Here is a 24,206-nt window from a genome sequence, read left to right as displayed (position 1 = left end):
AATTTGGCATGATAATAAAATAAGATGATTAAAGTATTATTTTTCTTACAATACCAATATTTTTTAATAACGTAATTACCCCAATCTAACGTAATACGAATAGATTGCCTGGTGTTTTTCTTTATGTAGAATTTTTATATATTATTTATAAGAAAAATAATGGCAACATACCCGTATTGAAAAAAGTAGAATTTTCTAACTACGATGTGTCTGAAGAGAAAAGTTCAAGTATACTGGTCGAGAAGTATAGTACTTTGTGAGATTCGTTCATTACGGTTCTTTCTGCGCATACTCGGGATGAGCAATATCAGCGCCACCTACGTTCCTAAACATGATACAAGTTCAAAACAAAAATTAATTTATTAAGATATATATTACTTTCATATATTTCATGTTTTGTACCGTTATATAAATCATAACAATTTAATTAGAATAACTTTAATATATAGCAAAATTTTTAAAGATAATCAAGATACGAAAGTAAACCCAAGAAATATTATGAAGTTATTATTATACCAAATTAAGGATTTTTATTTTGCACAATATTTTGATATACATCGGTATATATAGTATATGTATTATAAAAATAAAATAACTCCATAATTTAACGTAATAAATATTTACTACTTTTCACATGAATCAGAATCAATAAAACATCTAAAAAAAAAAAAAAAAAAAAAAAAAAAGAAAGTTCTATATATTGACTATCAATTCCTATGCATATTGCGTGTAAAGTGTATCATTAGAATCCTAAACATGTTTTATGCAGAGTGCGTCATTAGAAAAATAATGGTATAAGAAAGGTCATCGAAGATTTTGATCTTTCATGAATTTAACATTTTCATGAATAAAAAATTATCGATATATCTTTGTCGTTCTGTCAATTATTTCTAGTCATCCAATACATTTGTATGTTTTTTCGCGCGTGAAGTTTGCGCTTGTGGAGTTATGAGTAGAAGAAAAAAAGAGGAGGGGAAAAAGTGAATATTAAAAACATAGATGAGAAAAATATGTAGGATTAACGCGGTATCATCCGGCGATACACGATGGAACGTGCCATAATGGAGTTGCATCGGTTTAATCTTGACGATATGTTCGATCAGTGTGACGTTCGTAATGCCGTTAATACGGTTAGGAGAGGACACAATAAATGCCATTAGATAATATCGTTATGTTGGGCAGTACTGGATACGATCAATTGATAGCCTGTGTTCGACAGTGTTCTTCGCATAGCGCGCTGGGAAGCGTCTATACGTTGCTAGCAGACGACATATGCTTTGGATATCATTGACACAAAAACATATTTGACAATCTTTCAATAATTATATTAGTGATTGGTTCCTGCGAAATGTCATCGCCAACACAAGTGGTTAGTAAATATAATGAAAATATTTATCTCATTCCACCAACGTTTTCATCACGCTATATTTGTATCAAAAGTATAACGCATAAGCAAGTTCATTTCTGTCTTTCTTTTTCATTGTTATCAATCAAAAATATAACAAAGAAAAAAGCGTCGCTGATTTGAAAAAAAACGATTCGTTCTTATTTATTGCGGTTATAGAATTAAAATTCTAAATTAAAATTCAATATTTACGATTGAGTGAAGTTGTTATAGCCACGAATGTGATTTATTTTCTTAGAATATAAATAGAAGTTTGTTTTCTCTTTCTCTCTCTCTCTCTCTCACACACACACACACACACACACACACATTCTCTCTCTTTCTTTTCCTTTGTTTGTTATTTTCTTTGTCTCTATGTCACCACACATACTACTTTATTTAACATATTCAGTATATCAATTTGATAAATTTAATCTTGTTTACTAAAGACTAAGAGTTGTCTTTTTGCATTTGTTATTTACAATTAAACATAATTATACTATTTATACTTTAGGAAGAATCAAATAGTATGCTCTAAGTTATTGTCTTTGTTAACCATAAATATTGTACGATTATAGAATCCTTTATGTTACAGATAAAAAGTGTTGGCCCAAAATTAGTTCCATTTTTTAAAAGTGTGTCTGTATATTTTGTACTATTAGCAGAGCAGCCGTCTTTATTAACAGCATGTTTCAAGTGTTTGCCAATAATAAGTCTTATCGTCTTTGTGTTGTTACATGGAATTAGTTTATCCAAAGAGTAAGTTTAATATAATTTCATATTGCATTTACTTATAAAATTATATTAACAATTGTATCTAATTGTAAGTAAATAATTGCTTATTATATAAGTATTTGTATAAGTATATATACATGTTTTTATAATTTACAGGTATACCTTTTCTAGACGTATTTTAACAGGTTTAGTCTTCAGTTGCATAGGAGATGCTCTGCTAGTATGGCCAAATTGTTTCATTGCAGGAATGTGCATGTTTGCTATTGCTCAAATCATGTACATCTATGCATTTGGTTTTAAGCCAATAAATTTGCTACTTGGTGCTATAATGTACACGTTATGTTCCCTAGGTAAACAACATCTTGATATCTATGGTATTAGCATAACATAAAATAATAAAAATCCTATGTTTCAGTCATATGTCTTTTAATGCCTGGTCTAAGTGGTATTCTAGTCATAGGTGTTCCAATTTATACAGTGTTATTAACTACAATGGCATGGAGAGCCATCTCACGAGTACAATTTTTTGGGGTCAGTATAAATTATTTCATTCCTCATGTTGAATAATAATTATTTTAAAGTCTAATATTTAATCTCATATTTATTTGTAATTTTTTTTATAAAGCTTTATTTTATATATTTCTTCTAGCGAGTAATTATCTTGGTTATTTTTATATCCTCTTATTTTATCTTATCTCATACATTGAAGTAAATATTATTCAGAGTTTTGTATAATTTATTTTATCAAACAAAATGCTTTTTATATACTATTATCTGCAATTATAATTTATTGTTGTTTTCCAGATCTTCATAAACTAATATTTTAATTTTTATGATTTTGTAATGTATAAATAATTTTTTCAACTATCTATGTAGGATTCATTGCAATAAATCCAGTAATCCATTATCTTATTACTTATCATTAAGTGAAGAGATAGGGTCACTTCAATTGAGTCAAATGTACATGTATTAATAGAATATATGTTCAAAGTGCTCCTTCTGTATCACTGGCAATCATAAAAGTAATCTTCCTATAATTTCATAATTTCAAGAAAATCAGATGTTTCAAATAAATCTAAGTTATTTCATATTTTATGATCGTAGTATTTGCATTAAAGCATATATATGTATTTTTGTTTATTAGGAATTATGGACATGGACAAAACTATGCAGCTGTGTTGGCAGTATATGCTTTTTAATATCTGATACACTACTTGGAATCCATTATTTTCGTAATCCATTACCCTACTCTCAGGTATGTTTAAATATATACTCAATTTATATTAGTTAAATAATTCAACCATTCTACTTTGCTTTCAGGTGTCTATCATGTTGACATATTATACAGCTCAATTAGGAATAGCTTTAAGTGCAGTAGATTCAAAAAATAATTACAATACAGTTAATAGTACAAAGCCCGTTAATAAAATCAGAAAATAGAACAGTTATCTTTTAAAATGACAAAGAAGAATAGGTGGCAATGAATTTTAGAAGTATAAAAATATCGTTGTTTAAATTGATAGATGTAGAATATATATCTTCATTATCAGAGATGTTACTTTATATGTAGTAAAGTTTTTCTCTCTACTATATAATACTGATGATCTATCACTGCCAATAATATAGGCATGAATTTATCTTCACACAGTATCACTTTAGATATAATACTATATCACATATATGATGAAAGATGTATTTGAAAATATCAGTATATTAGTGAATGTATCTGGAGATACTTTTATCCACTGAATCAATGTAACTAATGCATCTATTGTTATATCCACATGCACGTTTGTGTATGTGTAATCGTTACATATGTTCATTGTTATAATAATAGCAAATATCTGTCTTAACGAGTAATGCTACTCTTCATGAGCTTAGTACGAACTATTCTTAGTTTAATGACAGTAAACATCTTTTTATTCTTTTAAAAAAGTATATAAACATTGCAAATACTTTCTTCTAGTGAAATTGTTGTTATATATATTTTTATGAAAACAATGCTTACTATTCGATTATTGATACTAACATAAAGTCATGATTTTTCATGACAAGATCTCTATAATTATGTATATCCGCATACAATTTCTTCGGACCAATACCAATTGACATAGTACTGTCTAGTAGACAGTCTGTTACACTTACCTTACACTCGGTGTGTAATCCCTGCATGACATAATAATGAAAAGCACTATATCACAACTCTAAATGGTACAATGAATCTGTACATTTTAAAAAGAATTTTCTAAAAAGAAATGTGTCAGATATTTTGTATTCTATATGGCAACAAAATTGTGTAATGTTTGCTCTATAGACATGTCTAGAAACGAAAGTAGGACAAAAGATGATAGATTTTCTATATATAAAACTTTAGTTTATATAAAGGTGCGAACAGAGAATAGGACTAAAAAAATTGAAAAATATATCATCAAATGATAAATCTATAATTATGATTTAGCGAATGACTAATTTGAGTAGAGTTATCTCTCAATATTCCTAAACATATACTATGTATAACTATTAAATTGTATTTGGTGCGAATATCATTTGAAGTATGAAAAATGATTTATAGTGATTCAACATTTATATGTATGTACAATATTATATACGTATGTAGAACTTATGTACATGTATGTATGTATGTAGTATTTCTATATGTACTCTAGTTCGTAATTAGTTACTGTGGTGTAATATATTTGTTGATATATCAGAGTATGTATAATATGTGATAGATAAAGTGTATTTTGAATAGACAAGATGGGCAATATATTTTAGTGATGATAAAGCAGAAATACTGCTAAGATTTCGTACTGTACAAATCTACGTATTAAACAAAGTCGTTAGGATTGTAATATACTATCATATATATAATATACATATACATATATACGTATATATATCTATATATTATATAGTAATATAGCACTGCAGATTACAATATAATACGACGTTCATATCATCTATCTTCTCGCTTACTCTTTCACTTCCAACTGCCATATAATATGTAGTAGAGAATCAGATACAACGTCTAAAAAGGTATAATAAGGAAATCTTTGTGAAGAATTCGTAGAAACTCTTAGTGTCAAAAATGAATGCTATTACGTATACAATGTGTTGCACAATAAATATGATTTCAAAAAATTAATTACGATTAGAGAATTTATATAATTTTTAATCTTACAATATCTCTAAATGATCGAAATGTGATGTAAATACCGCGCGAGAAGTATGATTTAATATCAAGTTAGAGAGAGGAGCGTTGTAAACATTTATGTTATCGAAATGATCTTATACATATCTCTGTTTTTTAACTAAAATAACCTGTATGTTATCTACAAATGAAATATGCATTGAATGTGCCTGCTGTAACGATTCATATATGTATGGATTGATGCTATTGATAATCCGAAAGATATATAACATCAGTAATCATTTGAAAGTTACAGATATCGGTACATTTACGTTATCTATCAAGTTCTTGGAAAATCAATTAAGAAAACATTTAGATCCAGCCGCCCATGATTTGACCGGTTGCTTTAGATTTTCCACGTAATTTTGTTGTAGCCACTGGAACATTATCTTCTTGCTGCTTTGAAGACTTTGGTACTTCTTTATCTGTTCCCTCTTTCTTTTTTTTCTCTTCCTCTTTCTTTTTTTTCTCTTCCTCTTTTTTCTTTTTTTCTTCCTCTTCTTTTTTCTTTTTCTCATCCTCTTCTTTCTTCTTCTTTTCTTCTTCTTCTTTCTTCTTTGCATCATCTACGTTTTGATCTTTGGCTGGCTCTTGGGTTGCCTTATCTGCATCAGCTTTACCAGATTTACTCACTGAGATTTCTGCCTCGGCTGGTATCTTGCTGACATCATCCTCTCTCGGATCTTCAGGTATGGGCGTTGGAGTTCTAAGTTCTGCTGGCTTTCCATCTGGTGTTAACTTATCACCCTGTTTATCGATACTACCAGCGCTCATTGATTTTAATATTCCTTTCTTCAGAGACTCTGACAAAATTAACTTGGGACGTTCACCTTCGGACAATTTTACCTTCACACTTGATCTTTGAGAGGAGGTTGCACTCTTCCCTCCTCCTGTTCCCCCTTCTCCTCCTCCTATTTCTCCTCCACCTTCTTCTTCAGCTCCTGTTTTATCATTTTCTTTTTTATTACTCCCAACAAAATTAGATTTGCTCAAAAAATGTTTTAATGTCCATATGAATTGAATATCTATATATTATTGACTGACCTTCCGCATCTTCAACCTCATCGATTTGCTTAATTCGTTTCATCATGAATTTGGCATAAGCGATTCTCGTCGTAGGCGTTACTTCGGATAGATTTGGATTGTACTCGACCAAACGATTAGGATCGAGAGAAGCTAAATCGGAATTGCCTCGCATACTTCTACGAATACTTCGTCTCGTTTGCTTCGCGAATGCCTCATTCGAACTTCCTATTGGATCTTTAGCAAATGTGTTCTGTCGAACAACGGCATTCCAATCTTTCTTTTTACTACCACCGCTGCCTCTACGCCCGATCGCTTTAGCAATTTGACTGAACACATCTTTCGGTTCTTTTTCATTTCCTTGTATAACTGCATTCACGATGCCTTCTACTATTCCAATCTGGAAGTCCTTTTGCAAGCGACGTTCCATTACTCGACCCTTTTTACCAGATACTATCAACAAATATACATTAGTTTATATACCTAGGTGTATACAGGATGTGGCATTTAAGTTCGAATACCTAAATATTTCCGTTATCTGTGGTTTTCTAGAAAAAATCCTTAAGACAAGATTATACTATTTAATATGTACCGATAACATATGTAGCGATTAGATAATTCGTTCTCCAAGCTCATTTTTTTAAAGAGATCTCAAGATACTAAGACCAAGGACTTTTTCCATAAAGCTATAAATAACGGTGATATTTAGCTGTTTCGATCTAAATTCTATATAAGTATAAATAAGTTTAAAATTTAACAAAATAGTAATAATTTTTAGTAGAACATCGTTATACTAATTGCTACCAACATGCAGCGTCCTGTTTATCAATAGTCGGTGTTCGCATCCCATTTTGTCGTAGAATGTCGATTAATTCGTACCGCAACGTCGAAATATCTTGTCGAATTTCCATGACATCGTCTTCTGTAATACCGAAATCATCGCGTTTTCTTTGTTCCGCTGTCACGTAACGACGAATAAGTAATCGCATTACGGTGTCATGTCTAGTCATTGCTTTCTCTCGTGATTTTTTCTGAAATACGAGTTTATAACTACTAGAAGCGTGTCCTTTAAAGGAACAACATGAACAACATGAGAATAAAATAAAGCGCGGAAGAATAAATATGCCTTACGATCAAGGACCGAGTAGGTCGTGAAGTTTTACCGCATTTAGCAATTTTGTTAAAAGTTTTACTCGTTGGAACCATGTTAAACGGTGGTGGCACGGTATCACCATCTTCGAAGTAACTCATCCAAAGATGACTTCGTGCAAACTTCCACTCTGAATCAGCTCTTTCCTAAAGATAACAAAATTGCGTTCATTTCCTCCCCCTGTTTCCTTCTTTATTAGGAATAGTATCACTTTTCTCATTATTTTATAATACCGAAATGATTTGATATGAGTTGGACATCATAGCAATTAACATATTGAGTAATACAATAACGTTGATGACCGAATACGATCCAAACATAAGCAGAGCCCAGAATCTTGTAAAGCTTTTTATTCCGGTTAGATCGAAAGACATTAAATCTACCATACCAAAACTTGCCCAAAATAATGACTGTGAAGTTTCGAAAAGGCTAAAATTCAAACAAATACATACGTTTAGCAAATCATATTTGGTCTTGTGCGAAAGACTAAAAATATCTTTTTTATACTTAGCAAATCTTCGCCATATCGAGCAAGCTTTTTCTTGATTATCAAAATCCGGCAATCCGTTGGGCATATGATAACATTTCATTTTTTCCAAGTCAGCATAATACCACATTAATTGATTCATACCACAGCCAAAAGCGAATAGAACGAGAGTATAGATGAAAAAAAATTTAATAATATCTATTATCATTCTCCCTAAAGAAATCTGTAAAGGTCCGAGATGTGGATTTACGCTGAATATGTGAACGAGTTTCAAGAAACTGAAATATATATATATATATATATATATATAAACGTAAAAGAATTATTTATGGAAATTTATACAATTTTGAGAAAAATTTATTATAACAATTGATAAACAAATTTACCTGAATATCATTCCAGCAGCAAAGGCTCCTTCCGATAGAAGCATAGGATCGAAGGCATGCCATTTATCTCTTGGATACCAAGGATCGTCTCCTTTCCAATATTCTCTCTACGTAAATAAAAAAAATAATATCCGTGTACAGAGGTCCAAGTTCGAAATGAAAAAAAAAAAAGAAAAAAAAAATTGAAAAAGAACAGTGGACCATAATCAAAATGTACCTGTACTACAAACCAAGCAGTCATTCTCAAACTTATCCATATAACGTAAAACGTATTTTGTATAAAGTCCACTATATTCCATAAATCTGATATATACTCAATTAATCCGTCCGACCATAATGATCTTATTTCTCCAACGACTAAACCTATGGTATTTATAAAAGCAATAATTAATTTATGCTTATCGTTGAATGTATTCCTATAAATCATGTATCTTCGTCATATAAATCACCGTTTTTCCTGATATTTTCTTTTTTTTTTCAAATCAAAATAAAATTGATTTACTTATTACGTAGATAATAACGCCAGATTCAACAAAACCCGGAATGCAACCTCGTTCTCGTCTCTTCCATTCCGCAAGTATTTCTCGCATCCATGCATTACCAAATAATTCGATAGCCAAATATTCAATCCGTTGAGATGCCATTCCGAGTAACACTATAATTTATATCGATTTTTTTCTTATAAAACGCGTATGCGATAAAAAGAGAATTAAAATGTTTACTTACTGAGAAAAAAAGCGTAGGACGAAGAGTGACAAATAAACTTGACAAATGGTTTTTTCATGAACGAACCCATTTTTGAAGTAGGAGACATCATATAAATTGTACTATAAACAGGAAACATAGCACCGAGTTTTCCGACTTCGAGTAATTGACCAATCATACTTTTTCTTCTAAAACCAGGTAGACCATCGTACCAAATAGCTGCTAATAATTGTTGTACGTTCGGATGTGCTACGAACTGAAGAGCAAAAAAAATTAATTTTCTTCTTTAAAATTAATCAGCATAAGATTTATTTGAAACATTTTTGGAAAAAATGCACAACATTCGAAGTATGTGAGTATAAAATATTAAATGAATTCTCTGAAAGAATGAGCCCCTTATGGTAGGCAACACCGTGCTTATATAAAACATGCATGTATAAAAGAAGATATATTTAGGGATTATTTCCGAGGTGATGTTTCAAATTTTCGGGGATGATGAAGGACACAAGCATGAATATCAGATAAGATACCCTACGTATCATATAATCTTATAATCTACGTAAACGTATATATCTTATTCTGGTATGATATAATGTAATAGGTGGTAGATAATACGTTATTATATAAACAATTACGTTTTCGTATTCCACTTTGGCTGACGTGGTTTTGCCATTGGTTTTGGTCAATAACTTTTGATTGAGGCATTTTCGGACTTCGTTATCTTATTTGATATTGGTGTTTATGTCCTTCTCCATTATCCCTACATTTCATCTGCAACATCAACCCGAAAAAGCTCCATATATACGTTTACCTGCTTTTGCTTATATTTTATAGCAAGTTTTAGTCTCTCTAAAGTTTGTCGTTCTCCGGGTTCCCAATTGTCTCCAGTAGGATTATAATTGAGCATAATCTCTAATTCGTATGACGTACGTGCATGATCCAATAACGCAGTTGCAAAGTTTTGCGTTTGCTCTCGCATTTCCTAAAAATATATCAAAATATTTGGATAGATCAGACTTATTCGAACAGAATTGCAAAAAAAAACAAGATAGTTGAGAAAAAGAATTTACATTGTACTCAAATCGGAATTCCTGTTCCATTCGACTGAGACGACGTAATTCCCATGAAAGTTCAAAAGCCGTTAAAAGAGGATCTCTCGAGGATAAAGCGATAAGAGATGGTGATGTTAAGGCTCTGTACGCGTTTATACGAGACTGTGAATGCCGAAGAGAATCTTGCTCGCTCGAAGTAACACACTCATCGCAGCCACATCTAGAAAGCCATAGGAGCAATAGCATTAAAAAGAACATTGGATATAAAGATCTTATAGTAAAGATTTATTTATCATTAGAAGAAAATGACCTAGCATCGTGAGGTGTAGGAAGTGTCGCTCCACGATCCAATAGTATTTTTAAAATTTCATAATTATTTTTATGCGCCGCTAATACCAGTGGAGTTATGTCAGGAGTGAAATTAGACGAAGATCTATCTACGGCTTCCCAACTCTAAGAGGAATATCAATCTTGATTTATCTTTCAAGTATGTTACAAATTTGATTTAACGCGTTCTTGAACTTACGTAAGGTTGCCCTACAACATGGATTTTTTCTTCCCATTCTAATAAAATCTCCACGGCTTCCACGTATTCTTCTTTGATGGCGTGCAAAAGTGCATCCTGTAATTCAATTCAATTCCTATAATTGCAATTAATGCTAAAAGTATAGAAAAAGATATTTAATTGTTCATTATTATCACCTTCACTTGTATTCCTAATTCCAGGAGCAATTTAATAAGCTCAATATTTTCATTTTCGATGGCTGCTATTAAAGCTGATCGATTTAATGGATCCACACAATTTATATTCAAAATTTCTGGATTGTCCTTATTTTCTTCTAATAACCTATTTAATATGATTCTCGTTATTAACTTTTTTATTACTGTAATTACGAACATTCGATTATCTTTTTATACCTTTTGACAGTAGCACAGTCACCTCTTTCCGCACTCAATAAAAAATGCTTTTCAACGGGTCCGAGAGCATAATCAGTCGGTGGACTTAGCGACTGTACAGAAGGTGCTCTGACTTCATTGCTAAGAAGATCCTGCTGTGATTCAGAGGGATTCATAGTTCACGTTCTGCAAGCGTTTCGTCAAAACATAACAGGATTCATTCGGGATCGTCACTTCCTTGGCGATCCTTTGTCTTGTAAATTATTTTATTCCTTTTTTTAGATCAGTTAGAATTGAAAAAATCGTTATCATCGAACTATCAAATCAGCATGTATTTTTTTTTTTTAGAAATCTCAACACAAATGTACGCGAGATTTAAACAATTTTTACACTCAACGATACGAATTCGTTATCGATGACGAAATATTACTTAAACTCTTTTTATTCGATGCACCTTGTCATAAAAATTTTATTGCTCCATGGGGACGTATTAAAATGGCAACATACGAGGCAGCACTTATGGACTGTACTGATACAGTAAAAGCACGCTGAAGCTTACCGAAACCTTACGTCGTTCAGCAGGTGGGGATCTCGACAGCGGATTAAGTACAGATATATAGAATGCAGTAGAAACACGTGTTTCTGATTTCTACCATTCTACAGCATAACCATTTATATATGCTTCTGATCCGTGTTATATATTTCAGGAGATATAGGCCGTAAAACTTATTTTTAGGATTAATGGAAAACTGGATCGGAAGAGGATAAAACGATTAATTTCATCCAAGGTCTTTCAATTCGTTTCAACGAAGCTTCAACGTGATAACCATTTAAAAAAGTTTCGTTTTTGAAATTTGCTCTTTCAACCAACGTGAATTCATATAATTTTTTTAAAAAAACTTTCAGATATTTATAATTATTTTGTTCAACGTATATTATTTGAAACAATCTAAAAAATGTTTACATATAAGTTTTATCCATGAAATTTTCAAGAAGTACCCGATCTTTTTTGTTAAATACGAATTTTCTCTCTTTTTCGGTTTCTTTGTCAATTCAAACATCAGAAAGATCGACGGATAACTATGCCTTTTTTATCTTCTTTTTAACTACCTAGAAAATATTTCATTTCGAACTTAAGCCCATGATGTTAATTGAATTAATTCCCAAAACGTACACTCTTACCATTCGTGGTAATAATTTTTTCGTACTCGTTTTTGGAATGACTGCCTTTTCCCAAATTTGTTTTTCTCGCCACCAAATTCGTTGATACTCGTTCGACAATAGTAACTCGATGCACGGGCGTCTCTCTCTAAAAAAACGTAACACATCGAATTATATATTTCTTTCGGGCGTGGTTTCGAAATCGAGATCATCGAGATGAATTTGCATAAGCGTTCGCGCGTTGTGTCACACTTCGTTCTTGCCCAACGCAAGTATAAATAAGTATACATAAATATGCATGCTTTGGGTATCGTGTCCTTATGAAGGAATACATTGTAGGATAATTTTGAGGACACGATACGAATACATACTTTTCGTAAGACGGTATAAACGGCTTCGTTGTTGCATGATCCGAAGAGATGATGTTATCTTGAAATTTGTAAGACGTCTGAGGCGTCCAAGCTTTTATTTTTGCGTCGATACCGCTAAGAACCATGATAATTTTGTTTCAATTCTTTTATCTTCAAAAAAGGTTTAAATATTAAACTGAGAATACACCCCCACCCTACCCTAAAAATTCGTCCTTCGGTTACACTTACGAAGTTTATAAGAGGTTATAAATAAACAAACGATTAATTCTATATAGTTAAAAACAAAAGATCGAAATACGATACTGTTTTGAAAATAAGAATTAAAGCGTATGTTATTAAATTTAACGAGAAGAAGATTGACGAGAGATATAAAATTTTATCTTTCTCTCTCTCTCTCTTTTTTTTTTTTTTGGAGAAAGTCATTTTTTGAAACGTTCTTTATTTCAAAGTCACGAGTTACCGCTAGGAAGGGTTGCAAAGAGAATGGGAGAGGGTAAGGTAAGTATGGTAGGAGACAAGTCACACCTCGTCTTCTCGCTTCATTCAGAAAAGATCATATGGAGAAAAGGTAGTCTCCACGGACGGTCGAAGTCTTTCGAATGTTAGTCGATCTCACGATACGATCACCGTCGATCGTTCACGTACCGTGAAACAACGTAAATCTGTGAAAATAAAAAAAAAAGAAAGAGAAACAAATGGAAAAGGTGATAATAAAACGTATCATATAGTATGCAAGTAGAACTCGGCTGATCGTGTTAATTATATTATCCATAAAGGAATATTACTTTATCGAGAAGTATTAAAAGTGAATGGAAGATAAGAATCAATCATCGATCGGTAAGAGCATTGCTATAAAAGATCATCAATAAGTTCAATATGCAATAGAGCGATTAGGAATGCAAAAAATCAAAGACTGCAGAATAGAATGAAGTAATTGATTCTTCTGACAGAATGTAATATATGTTCGTTATAATTTCATTATACATATACATACATATATATATATATACATTGTATATACAAATATTATATTACTACACACACATATATATGTATTGATTATAATAAATGAATAAATCATGGGAGAAACTATATGTCTTTATGGAAAAACGTTGCCGGATATAGAAAATTTTCTAAAAGGAGCAACGCCATCCCGAACATTCGCGGACGTCGTTCTTTGTTGCTTCGGTGGTGAAAGGTTTTTGACGCATCGACTCGTTCTTTCAGCTGCTAGTCCCTACTTACAGGTTCGTTCTTTTTTTCTTATCAATCTTTTTGTTACTTCATTAAATCATGTTACATAACTGCATTCGAATATTCTGCATCGGCAGAGATCATTAAAGTTTTTGGATGCCCTCGTTATTATTTCAGCTGTCGAATACTATCCAAAGTAAAGAAAAAGAAAAAAAAAAAAAGACGCAAAGAAAAAGTGGTACGACCTTGTATCATATTTCTTTCTTTCTATTCTCCACAGAAAATTTTGGAGGCTGACGGCAATTCGTCGAATCATCGAGAACCTATAACCATTGTATTAGCAGAGATCGAATCAACGGAATTATCGGCAATCCTCGATTTTATCTACACTGGTAGTACGAAAGTATCACGAGCCAGATTGAACGCATTTTTACGAACAGCTACGGTTCTACATATACGTCTTCCACCCCTACCTGCTGCGATCGTCTATAATACATTTGATCGAGAGAATACATCGTATACTTTCGATTTCAAGGCTGTCCCAAGTAAACCACAGTATGAAACCTCTCTGAATTTGAGTAGAGTCGCCGAACATCCTCAAGAATCGTGTAGATTTCAAACAGAAGACTCTTGGGAATCGCAATTGACGTCATTGAAATATTCAGACAAATTGGGATCATCTAACAAAGTAGATTACTCATGGACGAACAAGGATCCAGATTGCTTCGAGGAAAGATGGTGGAAAACGTGGCGACGACGTCGACACGTGGCGAATTGCGTGACGGCATCACCTTGGCGTCAAATCATCAGACCTCATCATTCGCCAAAAGTTCGATCGAATCCGACGGGTGTCGTAAGTATCCTTAACACTTACATCTTCATTCCTTATTTAGTATTTATCAATGACTATTGCAGAATACCGATAGACTAACGGACAAGTTGAAAGAAGATAAAATCGACGCGACTTCGTATGGTGTTCAATACGACGATTCTATCAAGCAACATTCTTCTTTCGAAAGTATCGTAAATTCCATCGATACGACGTACTTATCTAAAGAGATTCGAGAGGAGAAGACATCAGGCAAAGATAGAGAGAATCTTGAAGATTCTCAAAAGGATCTTCGAAGGAACGAAAAAGAAGATGCGAAAAGGGAGAAACCATTTCGTTGTGCCGATTGTGGGAAAGAATTTTCGCAGTTGCGCAATTACAAGTACCATCGTAGCGTGCATGAGGGTACACGGGAATTCGCGGCGAGTTGCCCGGAATGCGGGAAATACTTCAACGATCGTGGTTACCTTAGCTCGCACATGAAGATCCATCGTAACCGTAAGGAATACGCTTGCCTCGTATGCGGCAAGAGTTTCAATCAGCGAGTGGCTTATAATATGCACGCTAAGATACACACCGGTTTGAAGCCTCACAGTTGCGAACAATGTGGTAAAGCTTTCTCGCGGAAAATGCTTCTCAAACAGCATCTCAGGACCCATTCTGGCGAACGACCCTATCGATGTCACATCTGTCAGAAGGCTTTTGCGGATAGATCGAACATGACGCTTCACACGAAGCTTCATTCTGGGTTGAAGCCCTATCAATGTAGTCTGTGTTCCAAGGCCTTCACTAAGAAGCACCATTTAAAGACTCACCTCAACTCTCATACTGGATCCAAACCTTATTCTTGTTCCAAATGTGGTTTAAATTTCTCCCAAAGTAGCAATATGAGAACACATTTTAAGAAATGTACATCCGAGACTAATCCCATAGTTTTGATCGATGATTCGAGGAAGATGGCAAAATAGTCTATGCTTCGTAAAAAGAAATGTAAACATTTCGAAACCGATTGTATAACTTATGAACGAGACTCAAACAATTTTTTTATTTTTATTATTCCACTAAATCCTTTTTCCAATAAATCGAAACGCGATATTTATCATGGAAATATATTTTTATTAACAAAGGAAGAGTAGCATGACTCGGAATCACATCGGACACGGTACATGACCTTTCCCATGACAAGGAAATCTCATAATTAGACGTCTCCTTAATCTTCTAGACTCTTAAACGACCGTCCATTCGCCTTATGCTTTTATCTTTAAATCTTTATCCTTAGCTCGTGAATAAGGATAATCTTAGAAAGATATATGAAGAGAAAGAGAGAGAGAGGCAGAGAGATAAAGATAATAAATGAAGATTCTAGAAAGGAATCTCGATTTGAATATACATATATATTCAAAGTCAAAGCTCATATTTCGTCATATTTTTCTAGAATGAAATGTGCCTGTATGAACGTATCACGAATCATAAAATTCAACCGTTTATATCAAAGTAACGAACGAATAATTTAATGTTACTTTGACTTGATCTTCCAGACATTTAAATGGCCACTATTCAGTTTTATCTTGAAATCTTTCTACGTGGAAAGTATTATCCCTAGAAAAAGATGCACGGGAAGAGGAAAGAAAGATCATCCTGTATGTACAAAAAAGAAGATGGACGGGGGAAAAAAGGAGAAAGAAGATTCTCGGTTGGAGAAAAAACGAGGCTGAATCTTATGTTGTTATTGTTGACGAGTGTTAGCTCAACGATGTAATTATGTAGTCTCGTGATTAAGCCAGTGCTATATATTTTTAACTGTATACTGGAGCAAGTTAACACAGTCCGAACGTGTAGCTGATCTTTCTCATGATCTTTCTTGCTTTGTAAGCACACATATCTCCGAGTTCAATAAAACAAGCGCTTAATTGGGAGCAATAATTAAGCGACACGAAAGAAGGTGTGAATTTCAAGTGAAATGGCTGAAACATACGCGTATATGTATATATACGTATGTAAATAAGTATACAATGCGTAAGTATACAAAGAAATTCAACTGAAAGCATCTAGAATCCTTTTACATCCATCCTTTAATATTAGATCTTTTTTGTTTGTACAAATTCCTTTCACTTTTCCTTTTTTACAGATGTATTATTATATAACAAATGCATTTCGTGATATAGACCGAAGTCGATCAAAAGCATCGACGTAAATAAAATAAAAAAAAAAAAAATAAAAGAAATAAATTTGTCCTTCGATCATTTTACATGTGGCCTTCGTCATTCATCGAAAAAAAAACCGGTTTCGTTATTTACTTTCTTATTTTCAATGCATACGTGTGATTCTTTTTATTTCTTTTTTTTTTTCACTATCATCGGTACAGGAACACAACGTATCTATCTCTGATTGCTTTTACCAAATAATAAAAATTTGCATAACCATATCTTATTTTAATCAGGTATCGTAATTGGCATACTTTGTTAGTGAAGTAATAGACTGCAATACGATAAGCTGATTTCAAAATTACCTCAGGGCATATTTTATATTCTGCTTACTTAGTACAAATCAAAATCTTTGATCTATTTTTGAATATATAATACATATATACATAATACTTATATATTTCCATTATATATATATATATATATATATATATATATATATATATATTGTGGATAAAATATTATATGTGTGTATAAAACATAAAAAATATATATACATATCATTGTAATATAGTTTTAATTACATTTGTATTCAGAATAATAAAAGAAATAAAAGAACAATAGATATCTTTTTATACAAATGTTTTTTCTTTTGTTTTAAAAAAATGTTAAACTTATAAGCACGTATCGAACAACTATTGTGAACATTCATCAATATTTTATTTATTCATTATTTACTCTAAGAAATAATTAAAATAATGGCAAACTCAAACAAAAATAGTTCATCTAAAAAACTTAATTCAGAATATAATAAAAATTCGGACTCTAATTCTACCGTATGTAAAAATAATTTCTATTACAAAATATTAATATTATAATTCTTTATTTTCTAACTTTGTTAAGACTAAAATTCGAATATCAGATAGAAGCGAATGCTTCTAACTGTAGCTGAAACCATATAATAAATTACATTATCGAATATTGACCACATGCGATTATATACGGTTAGGTTAGGATAAATTTCTAGAAAACGAAGTAATTAAAGTGTTACTTCATAGGTAAAAGAATGTTTGCAATATCAATTATTAACACCATTCCAAACACTCGTTTGGGAATTGAGGAATACTGTAATGAAAAGTTATTGGAACAAAGAAGTTGGAAAAACTCATTATTTAGTACCTTATTTACCAATCGGTATGGATCCCTTAAAAACAACTTTCGGAAAAAAATTTAAATCTGGTATGGTCTTATAGATAAAAAATATATTTTTAAAACCAATTCTGTGCTTTTGAAAACGATCTTAAATTATTTCCATTTATTTTTTACCGCAATTTGATTAGACACATATTATTAGAATAGAAAAAAATATATATATAAAAATCTTATTTAAATTTAATTTAGGATCGTTTTAAAAACAAAAATAAGAAAAATATACTAATATACGTATATACATACATGAGCATTTGTTTACCAGAGGCAACAATGGCGGATTTAATTAATCCTCCCGAAATTGATAGAAAACCGATAATGCGCACAGATGTTGATTTTTGTAGATTTGAAGAAATAAGTCAAGAAGATGGAACACAAATAACTAGAAAGTAATATATCTATATATTTATAACTCGCGAAAATATACGTACACTCTATAAAGTCAAATAATTCAGAATCCGCCATTTTTGAAAAATGTAAAACCTACTTAGTCTAATAAAAAAATTATCTATTTCTCTTAAAATGATAAGAATACTTTCACATAGCGTATTATATTTTGATTAACATCTTAATCTATATATAAAAGTTATTCTATTTCCATAGTTATAATTGTCACTTTAACAAACATACAAATTTCGGAAAAAAGAGTAATGCCGATGTAAGAGGATCTAGAATTAAAAAGATTATACGTGGCGGAGATTATAATACTACTACATTAGTCAATTACATTCAAGCTGATTTCTTAAAAGAAACACAACTTCTTCTTGGACAAGTAAAGTAATATAAATAATGTAATTATTATAGTAACATGAATAATCGAATAAAATATAAAGTCAACAAAAGAAATCATTGAAATTTCTGAAGAAATCCAACAAAAAAATGTTTCTCTCCATCAACTATATATGGTAAACCCTCGGCAAAAGAAATAGATTCAGTAGCTGATGCATTACAAGAGTCACCTATAGACAAAACGCTGCTCTTCAAATGGAAATATTTACAATATCTACGTAGCTTACGTAATAATCTTAAAAAACGTAATCCGAGTATTGATTACTTTGATATTTATGAAGATTTAGCTTCTTTGGACAAGGTAATGATATTTACACAATTACATATCATTAGTAATAGCATCCATAATGTATACATTTAAATATTTTATAAATATTTTTGAATGTATTTTCAGGAAAATTTTTTCAAGAATAATTTTTAACATACATATCTTTTCATCTTTTCCTTCTTTCTCTTCTCTTCATCCATGTCTTTACTTACACTGGGAGATTTCTTTTCTTTTTATCACAATAGAAATAAGAGACATCTATAGGTCGTCTACTGTTCACGTTACTATTGTTACTATTTTTAGGAACATACTGGTATCTTATCGGAAGAAGATGTATTTACAATTTTGGGAATCTATAATATCCATCCTGAAAGACAACTATTTGACGCATTGTTAGATCTTTTAGGATTACGACAAAATGATAAACTTTTTTATAATGATGTAGTGAATCTTCTAAACTGGAAATGTCCATTTCCCACATTGCCAATAGCAAAAAGTAGTAATATTTTTTTTTACAAGTGTGTGTAATATTAGTTTTGAATAATTATTCCATTGATAGAAATAATTATATATTTCAGAAAGTAAAGAAGAAGATATAATGTCATCTCTACATGAAGATGATAGTAAATCTTGCATAACTCCATCTAAATATTATCCTTGTAATGAAAAGTTGTATCCAAAGATCGACAATGTTTATGCTTTAATTTTTCCCAATACTTTTACAAAATTTGGCCTGAATCATATAGATTTTTTTAAGGTATTGATTACTAAATTATGTTTGTTGACATAAAATTATTTATATTATGAGACCCAAATTTTTATAGCTTCGAAGTAAAAAAGAAATACAAAGTATATTTGAAAATATTGGAATTACATTTCCTGATAACACTTTTGATACACTCTGGGAAAAAGCAATTAAGAAAGATGGTGCTGAGGGTGTATGTGTTGATACGTTTAATGCTTTATTAGATGAATCTATAAATTGTTTTCACAAAAATATATAAAATATAAACCATAATAATAAATAAAATACTTGTAGAAAACAAAATTACAAACAACTTAATTTTATTAGGTTATCCAAACTTATCTTTAATATTAAAATAAGTAAATTGTTTGACGTTTATTCTATATATTTATACATATTAATAATCCATAACATAATTAAATGTAGTCATTACAAAATCTAATTTAAATAATCTATATTTAAATATATATACATATATATAAAACATTAAAAAGATGTATTATATATATACATCTTTATAAATTTTTTAATGTTAATCAACTGGCTTTAAAAATTTTGGCTTTTTATTCGAAGGTTCATCAGTTTTATTGTTCATTTTTTTTAACCGTTTAAATTTGTTGTTTTTCTTTCTAAGAAACATCCATTGTTCTATCATTTGTTCATCTGTTACATCTTTTTCTTGTTTTTTTTCCAATTCCATCTGCTTATCAATATTTTCTTTTTCTAATAATTTTTCTAATTCAGGATTCATACCTTGGAAACTCAACCTACCATCAATCAGTTCTTCACAAAACACATAACTAGGTTCAATTATAAATCTCTCACTGAAATACAATATATGTTTTATATATACATAATTATCTTAAAATAAGTATCTATGTAAATTTGAATAGGAAAATTATATTGGAATATATTCAAAAATGCATACGATTCGTTTTTCATCTGAATTGGAAATTGACCACTGAAGTATTCTTCTCCTTCTTTCTCTATCATCTGCTTTTCGACTTTTTCTTTTGTCCTCTTCATAAACTATAAATATTTTTTAAAATAAATATAAATATATGTAAAACATATCATATAATATAATTAAATAACATTGCATCGTTTTCAACAGATACATGTGTAGACTCATTTCACTGTTATTATACATTACATTTCAATATAAAATTAAAATCATAAACAAAATCTGATATACCTTCATTTGCAAAATACTCTTTGATAATTTTGATTTATTTGGATTCATCGTTGCTGCTTGAAAAACACCTTACTATTTAAACTATTAAATTGTTGGTGATATTAACCTCACTTCTTACGAATATATATTTACAGGGATTTACTGCTATAATTCTCAAAAAAAAAAAAAAACTAGTCAAGTAAACAACTCTATGGCAATAAAATCTCTATAACAATATTCTTCATATTCGCAAGTGTAATGTTTTTATAAGTGCATTATTTTGCAGTGTTCCAAAATTTTTCTCTTTCTCTTTCTCTCTGTTTCTATCTACTAAACGGAAATTGTCACATAAAACGCAAGTAGATTTATAGTACGAAATTTGATTTGTTCGATAAAAGTTTCTTCTTAACAAACATCTTCACAAGGCTAGTTTTTTCTTTTCTTAAAGGATTAATTCCTTTTATTTGTTTAATCATGATATACGTATAGTGAGGTCAAAGGTCTTGTAATAATAATGTTCTCAAATTTTTTTGAAGATAGTAATCTTTTTCTATATATATTAAGTAATTTTATTAATACGTTGATGTCGACGTGGTGAAACCGATATACAAAACTATATTGTGGTAAGTTACCGAAGGAACACGCAAATATCAATTATATTTTCAGTTAGAGCGAGAAAATGTCAAAAATACTATAGTTCAGGCGATATCATTCTCTCGTTCCATCTAGAGGATTTTTGATAATTTTCTAAAAAAAGAAAGTGGGATTACTATTTAGAAATTAAAGCAATCAGAAATTAATTAATTCAGTATATTCTAAAAAATTGAAGACAATTGTTCTATTCTATTATTCAAATGTATTATAGTTTTTTTTTTTTTTATGAAACTAGGTAAACTGTACTATCCTTGTGTGTCTATAATGGTTGCGTAACTAGGTTTCATATTTAATCATCTGCGCACAATATCTTGCGTACAACGAGCAAAGTAACTTATTCTGTCTCACTTCATCTGTGAACAGTTTTATTTATGGGAATTGATAATAGTTATACCACATGTATGTTTATCTCATTGTTTTTGTTTCAGGTAAAATAATTTACATTATTGTAAACAATAATGAGCGGTCTTAAGTTCTATTACGATTTATTTTCACAACCATCAAGAGCACTGTATATTTTTCTAAAAGTCGTCAATATACCCTTTGAAGCAAAACCAATAAAGATAATCAAGCTCGAGCACACTACTCCCGAATTTGAGGCCATCAATCCATTTAAAAAAGTTCCAATTATTGAACACAATGACTTTAAGTTAACAGAAAGGTATGTTTGAACTGATAATTTATTTTATTTAATAATCTATAACTACGAATATCTTTATATAGTATCGCAATTGTGAGATACTTATGTAGAGAATATAAAATACCCCAACATTGGTATCCTTCTTCGTCAAGAGAACAAGCCAAAGTTGATGAGTATTTAGAATGGCAGCATTTAAATACTAGATCAAAATGTTCATCATATTTTTTTATAAAGGTAATAGTATCAATAAATAAAAATAAGAATTCTTAAGGAATTTTAAATAACATTCTAATGTAATATAATGAACATTTCTTAATTTTATTTTTTACTTTTCTTTGTTACAGTTTCTTAAACCTTTAAGAACAGGAAAGCCATCTAAACCTGAACAAATAAAACAGTATAAAGCACAAATGATGGATTGTCTTGATTTAATAGAAAACATCTGGCTCAAGAATAAATTATTTCTTACAGGCAATGAAATTAGTATAAGTGACATATTTGGAGCCTGTGAATTGGAGCAATTACGTAAGTTTATAAATAATCCATATTTTTACTTTTTTGTTTCACAACACTTTTATATTTGTATTATTATAATTCTGTTATATAAAATAGATATATTAAATTATAGGTTTAGCTGGATATGATCCACGTGCAGAATGGCCTGGTATTAAAGCTTGGCTGGAAAGAGTACAACAAGAAACTAGCCCTTATTATGATGAAGCTCACAAACTATTAAATAACAGTATACAGCAACAGGACCAAGCAGCCAGTAAGCTGTAATCATTAGTATATCAATTAAAACATAAATGTTTTTGTAATTTTATATTTTTTATAATCATGATTATTATTATTATACCGATTATAGATACTTAATCACTAATTAAAGTAAATTAAGAAAACTCATATATAGGAATCAAGGGATATATATAAATAAATACATACATACACACACACACACACACACATTTAAAATAAAATTTAATAGGTAAAGTATTTTGGTAATGTTAATAATTGACTAGAATATTGATATCTACTTTTATATAAGTTGAGCATTGTTAAGCATATTGTATTTTTTGTATTTTCAAAATAAAATTATTTTCTCTTATATATAGTTTCTTTTCTTTGAGAAAATTATTCAAAATACATTATAATGATATGTGTGTGTGTGTGTGCGCGTGCATGCGTGCGTGTGTATTATTATATATATATAATGTATATTATATATATATATATATATATATATATATATATATATATAGTAAGGAGCAAAAGTTCTGATTAACCAATTATATCAGAAAATATTAACATATAGAAAAAGTTTTAATGCAATTTTTGTTATTTTTTCCTGACAAAAAAGTTTCGTGAAATGGTGGCCCTTGAATTTTGTGGCAAAGGAGAAGTTCGTACTTCCACCACTGATTTTCACAAAAACGTTCGTCTTGGGATCATTGGCCTCGTGTAATACAAACATATATGCCTTTTATTAACTTTGATAAATATCGAGTTAGTTTCCTTTTGTACACCGCCGAGTGAGCGTCGTAGTTCTCTCTTTTTAAACGCGAAAGATTAGAAATTAATACTTTCGATTTTACAATTATTTAAAAAGTTTTTTATATACGCGGAATACAAACAACTAATATTTAAACAATAATACATTCGTTTAACATTACCAAAATAGTATCGCGAAAGAAACTTAACATAATTTTAATTTAAAACTTTGATACTTCGAAATTTTCGTCTTGGAATCAACGGCCTCGTGTAATACAAACATATACAAATGATTTTTATTAACTTTGACGAAAAGGAAATTAGTTTTCTTTTGTATTATGCAGCGTGCGATTATTCGAAGTAACAATGAAGTGTTCACGCAAGTACAATATCATATCACTCATTCTTTCAATATTCTATGTAAGTTATTTTATTTTAAAATTAAATTGTGAAGTGGGAGAGCTTGGCTTCGTGAGCCGATAACAAAGTCGGACCTTTGACCGACTTTGACAGTTACTGGTTCAGTTTTGG

The 24,206-nt window shown here is 30.5% G+C and overlaps 6 protein-coding genes across 14 annotated transcripts; 4 read left to right on the top strand and 2 right to left on the bottom strand.

The window, feature by feature from the left end:
- The first annotated feature begins 971 nt into the window (after positions 1-971).
- LOC122635431 (lysoplasmalogenase-like protein TMEM86A) lies at positions 972-5,264 on the top strand. The gene is made up of 6 exons (XM_043825657.1): positions 972-1,369; positions 1,980-2,143; positions 2,276-2,469; positions 2,535-2,650; positions 3,264-3,374; positions 3,440-5,264. Exons 1-6 carry the CDS (start codon positions 1,349-1,351, stop codon positions 3,557-3,559), a joined length of 726 nt encoding a protein of 241 aa, XP_043681592.1. The 5' UTR covers positions 972-1,348; the 3' UTR covers positions 3,560-5,264.
- A 227-nt stretch (positions 5,265-5,491) lies between these two features.
- On the bottom strand, positions 5,492-11,636 carry LOC122635383 (transient receptor potential protein). Of its 6 annotated transcripts, none has more exons than XM_043825569.1 (16): positions 11,031-11,551; positions 10,815-10,959; positions 10,639-10,734; positions 10,423-10,565; positions 10,131-10,332; positions 9,872-10,042; positions 9,082-9,316; positions 8,858-9,010; positions 8,573-8,718; positions 8,356-8,462; positions 7,990-8,247; positions 7,716-7,911; positions 7,464-7,628; positions 7,141-7,363; positions 6,354-6,785; positions 5,492-6,265 (listed from the first exon to the last, which is right to left on the bottom strand). In XM_043825569.1, the coding sequence occupies exons 1-16, from the start codon at positions 11,183-11,185 to the stop codon at positions 5,622-5,624; spliced, it is 3,471 nt and encodes a 1,156-aa protein (XP_043681504.1). In that variant the 5' UTR covers positions 11,186-11,551; the 3' UTR covers positions 5,492-5,621. The 6 variants fall into 6 exon arrangements, with proteins under 6 accessions (XP_043681504.1, XP_043681531.1, XP_043681487.1 ...); XM_043825596.1 differs by having other exon boundaries at positions 7,141-7,398; positions 7,496-7,628; XM_043825552.1 differs by having other exon boundaries at positions 7,716-8,247.
- Positions 11,637-13,113: 1,477 nt separating this feature from the next.
- Positions 13,114-15,612, top strand: LOC122631114 (zinc finger protein 37 homolog). Of its 2 annotated transcripts, XM_043816409.1 has the most exons (4): positions 13,114-13,378; positions 13,667-13,788; positions 14,016-14,588; positions 14,651-15,612. In XM_043816409.1, exons 1-4 carry the CDS (start codon positions 13,351-13,353, stop codon positions 15,530-15,532), a joined length of 1,605 nt encoding a protein of 534 aa, XP_043672344.1. In that variant the 5' UTR covers positions 13,114-13,350; the 3' UTR covers positions 15,533-15,612. The 2 variants fall into 2 exon arrangements, with proteins under 2 accessions (XP_043672344.1, XP_043672336.1); XM_043816401.1 differs by lacking the exon at positions 13,114-13,378 and having other exon boundaries at positions 13,593-13,788.
- A 1,854-nt stretch (positions 15,613-17,466) lies between these two features.
- LOC122633251 (EF-hand domain-containing family member B-like) lies at positions 17,467-19,978 on the top strand. The gene is made up of 8 exons (XM_043820935.1): positions 17,467-17,544; positions 17,767-17,947; positions 18,183-18,306; positions 18,521-18,694; positions 18,782-19,007; positions 19,278-19,473; positions 19,553-19,731; positions 19,799-19,978. The coding sequence occupies exons 1-8, from the start codon at positions 17,467-17,469 to the stop codon at positions 19,976-19,978; spliced, it is 1,338 nt and encodes a 445-aa protein (XP_043676870.1).
- A 71-nt stretch (positions 19,979-20,049) lies between these two features.
- LOC122629897 (M-phase phosphoprotein 6) lies at positions 20,050-21,075 on the bottom strand. Its single transcript, XM_043813763.1, has 3 exons — positions 20,915-21,075; positions 20,648-20,748; positions 20,050-20,543 (listed from the first exon to the last, which is right to left on the bottom strand). Exons 1-3 carry the CDS (start codon positions 20,960-20,962, stop codon positions 20,252-20,254), a joined length of 441 nt encoding a protein of 146 aa, XP_043669698.1. The 5' UTR covers positions 20,963-21,075; the 3' UTR covers positions 20,050-20,251.
- Positions 21,076-21,365: 290 nt separating this feature from the next.
- LOC122629876 (glutathione S-transferase theta-3-like) lies at positions 21,366-23,294 on the top strand. Of its 3 annotated transcripts, XM_043813753.1 has the most exons (6): positions 21,424-21,516; positions 21,783-21,876; positions 21,976-22,208; positions 22,271-22,421; positions 22,532-22,712; positions 22,816-23,294. In XM_043813753.1, exons 3-6 carry the CDS (start codon positions 22,006-22,008, stop codon positions 22,965-22,967), a joined length of 687 nt encoding a protein of 228 aa, XP_043669688.1. In that variant the 5' UTR covers positions 21,424-21,516; positions 21,783-21,876; positions 21,976-22,005; the 3' UTR covers positions 22,968-23,294. The 3 variants fall into 3 exon arrangements, with proteins under 3 accessions (XP_043669680.1, XP_043669688.1, XP_043669675.1); XM_043813745.1 differs by lacking the exon at positions 21,783-21,876 and having other exon boundaries at positions 21,366-21,516; XM_043813740.1 differs by lacking the exon at positions 21,424-21,516 and having other exon boundaries at positions 21,664-21,876.
- The last annotated feature ends 912 nt before the right edge of the window (positions 23,295-24,206 follow it).

The sequence above is a fragment of the Vespula pensylvanica genome, chromosome 1 (genome assembly GCF_014466175.1).
Source record: "Vespula pensylvanica isolate Volc-1 chromosome 1, ASM1446617v1, whole genome shotgun sequence".
Classification (NCBI taxonomy): Eukaryota; Metazoa; Arthropoda; class Insecta; order Hymenoptera; family Vespidae; genus Vespula; species Vespula pensylvanica.
This window is presented reverse-complemented; position numbering and strand designations above follow the sequence as displayed.

Coding starts and splice junctions, on each gene's coding strand:
- LOC122631114 (XM_043816401.1), top strand. CDS start 13,621: ATGGGAGAAACTATATGTCTTTATGGAAAAACGTTGCCGGATATAGAA. Junction 13,789..14,015: donor CTGCTAGTCCCTACTTACAG/GTTCGTTCTTTT, acceptor TATTCTCCACAG/AAAATTTTGGAGGCTGACGG. Junction 14,589..14,650: donor GATCGAATCCGACGGGTGTC/GTAAGTATCCTT, acceptor TGACTATTGCAG/AATACCGATAGACTAACGGA.
- LOC122629876 (XM_043813745.1), top strand. CDS start 22,006: ATGAGCGGTCTTAAGTTCTATTACGATTTATTTTCACAACCATCAAGA. Junction 22,209..22,270: donor GACTTTAAGTTAACAGAAAG/GTATGTTTGAAC, acceptor ATCTTTATATAG/TATCGCAATTGTGAGATACT. Junction 22,422..22,531: donor CATCATATTTTTTTATAAAG/GTAATAGTATCA, acceptor TCTTTGTTACAG/TTTCTTAAACCTTTAAGAAC.
- LOC122633251 (XM_043820935.1), top strand. CDS start 17,467: ATGGCAAACTCAAACAAAAATAGTTCATCTAAAAAACTTAATTCAGAA. Junction 17,948..18,182: donor CGGAAAAAAATTTAAATCTG/GTATGGTCTTAT, acceptor TTTGTTTACCAG/AGGCAACAATGGCGGATTTA. Junction 19,008..19,277: donor ATTTAGCTTCTTTGGACAAG/GTAATGATATTT, acceptor TACTATTTTTAG/GAACATACTGGTATCTTATC.
- LOC122629897 (XM_043813763.1), bottom strand. CDS start 20,962: ATGAATCCAAATAAATCAAAATTATCAAAGAGTATTTTGCAAATGAAG. Junction 20,749..20,914: donor AGAGTATTTTGCAAATGAAG/GTATATCAGATT, acceptor AAATATTTATAG/TTTATGAAGAGGACAAAAGA. Junction 20,544..20,647: donor ATTCAGATGAAAAACGAATC/GTATGCATTTTT, acceptor ATTGTATTTCAG/TGAGAGATTTATAATTGAAC.
- LOC122635431 (XM_043825657.1), top strand. CDS start 1,349: ATGTCATCGCCAACACAAGTG. Junction 2,144..2,275: donor GGAATTAGTTTATCCAAAGA/GTAAGTTTAATA, acceptor TATAATTTACAG/GTATACCTTTTCTAGACGTA. Junction 2,651..3,263: donor CACGAGTACAATTTTTTGGG/GTCAGTATAAAT, acceptor TTTGTTTATTAG/GAATTATGGACATGGACAAA.
- LOC122635383 (XM_043825552.1), bottom strand. CDS start 11,185: ATGAATCCCTCTGAATCACAGCAGGATCTTCTTAGCAATGAAGTCAGA. Junction 10,960..11,030: donor GACTGTGCTACTGTCAAAAG/GTATAAAAAGAT, acceptor CATATTAAATAG/GTTATTAGAAGAAAATAAGG. Junction 6,266..6,353: donor TGAGGTTGAAGATGCGGAAG/GTCAGTCAATAA, acceptor GTAATAAAAAAG/AAAATGATAAAACAGGAGCT.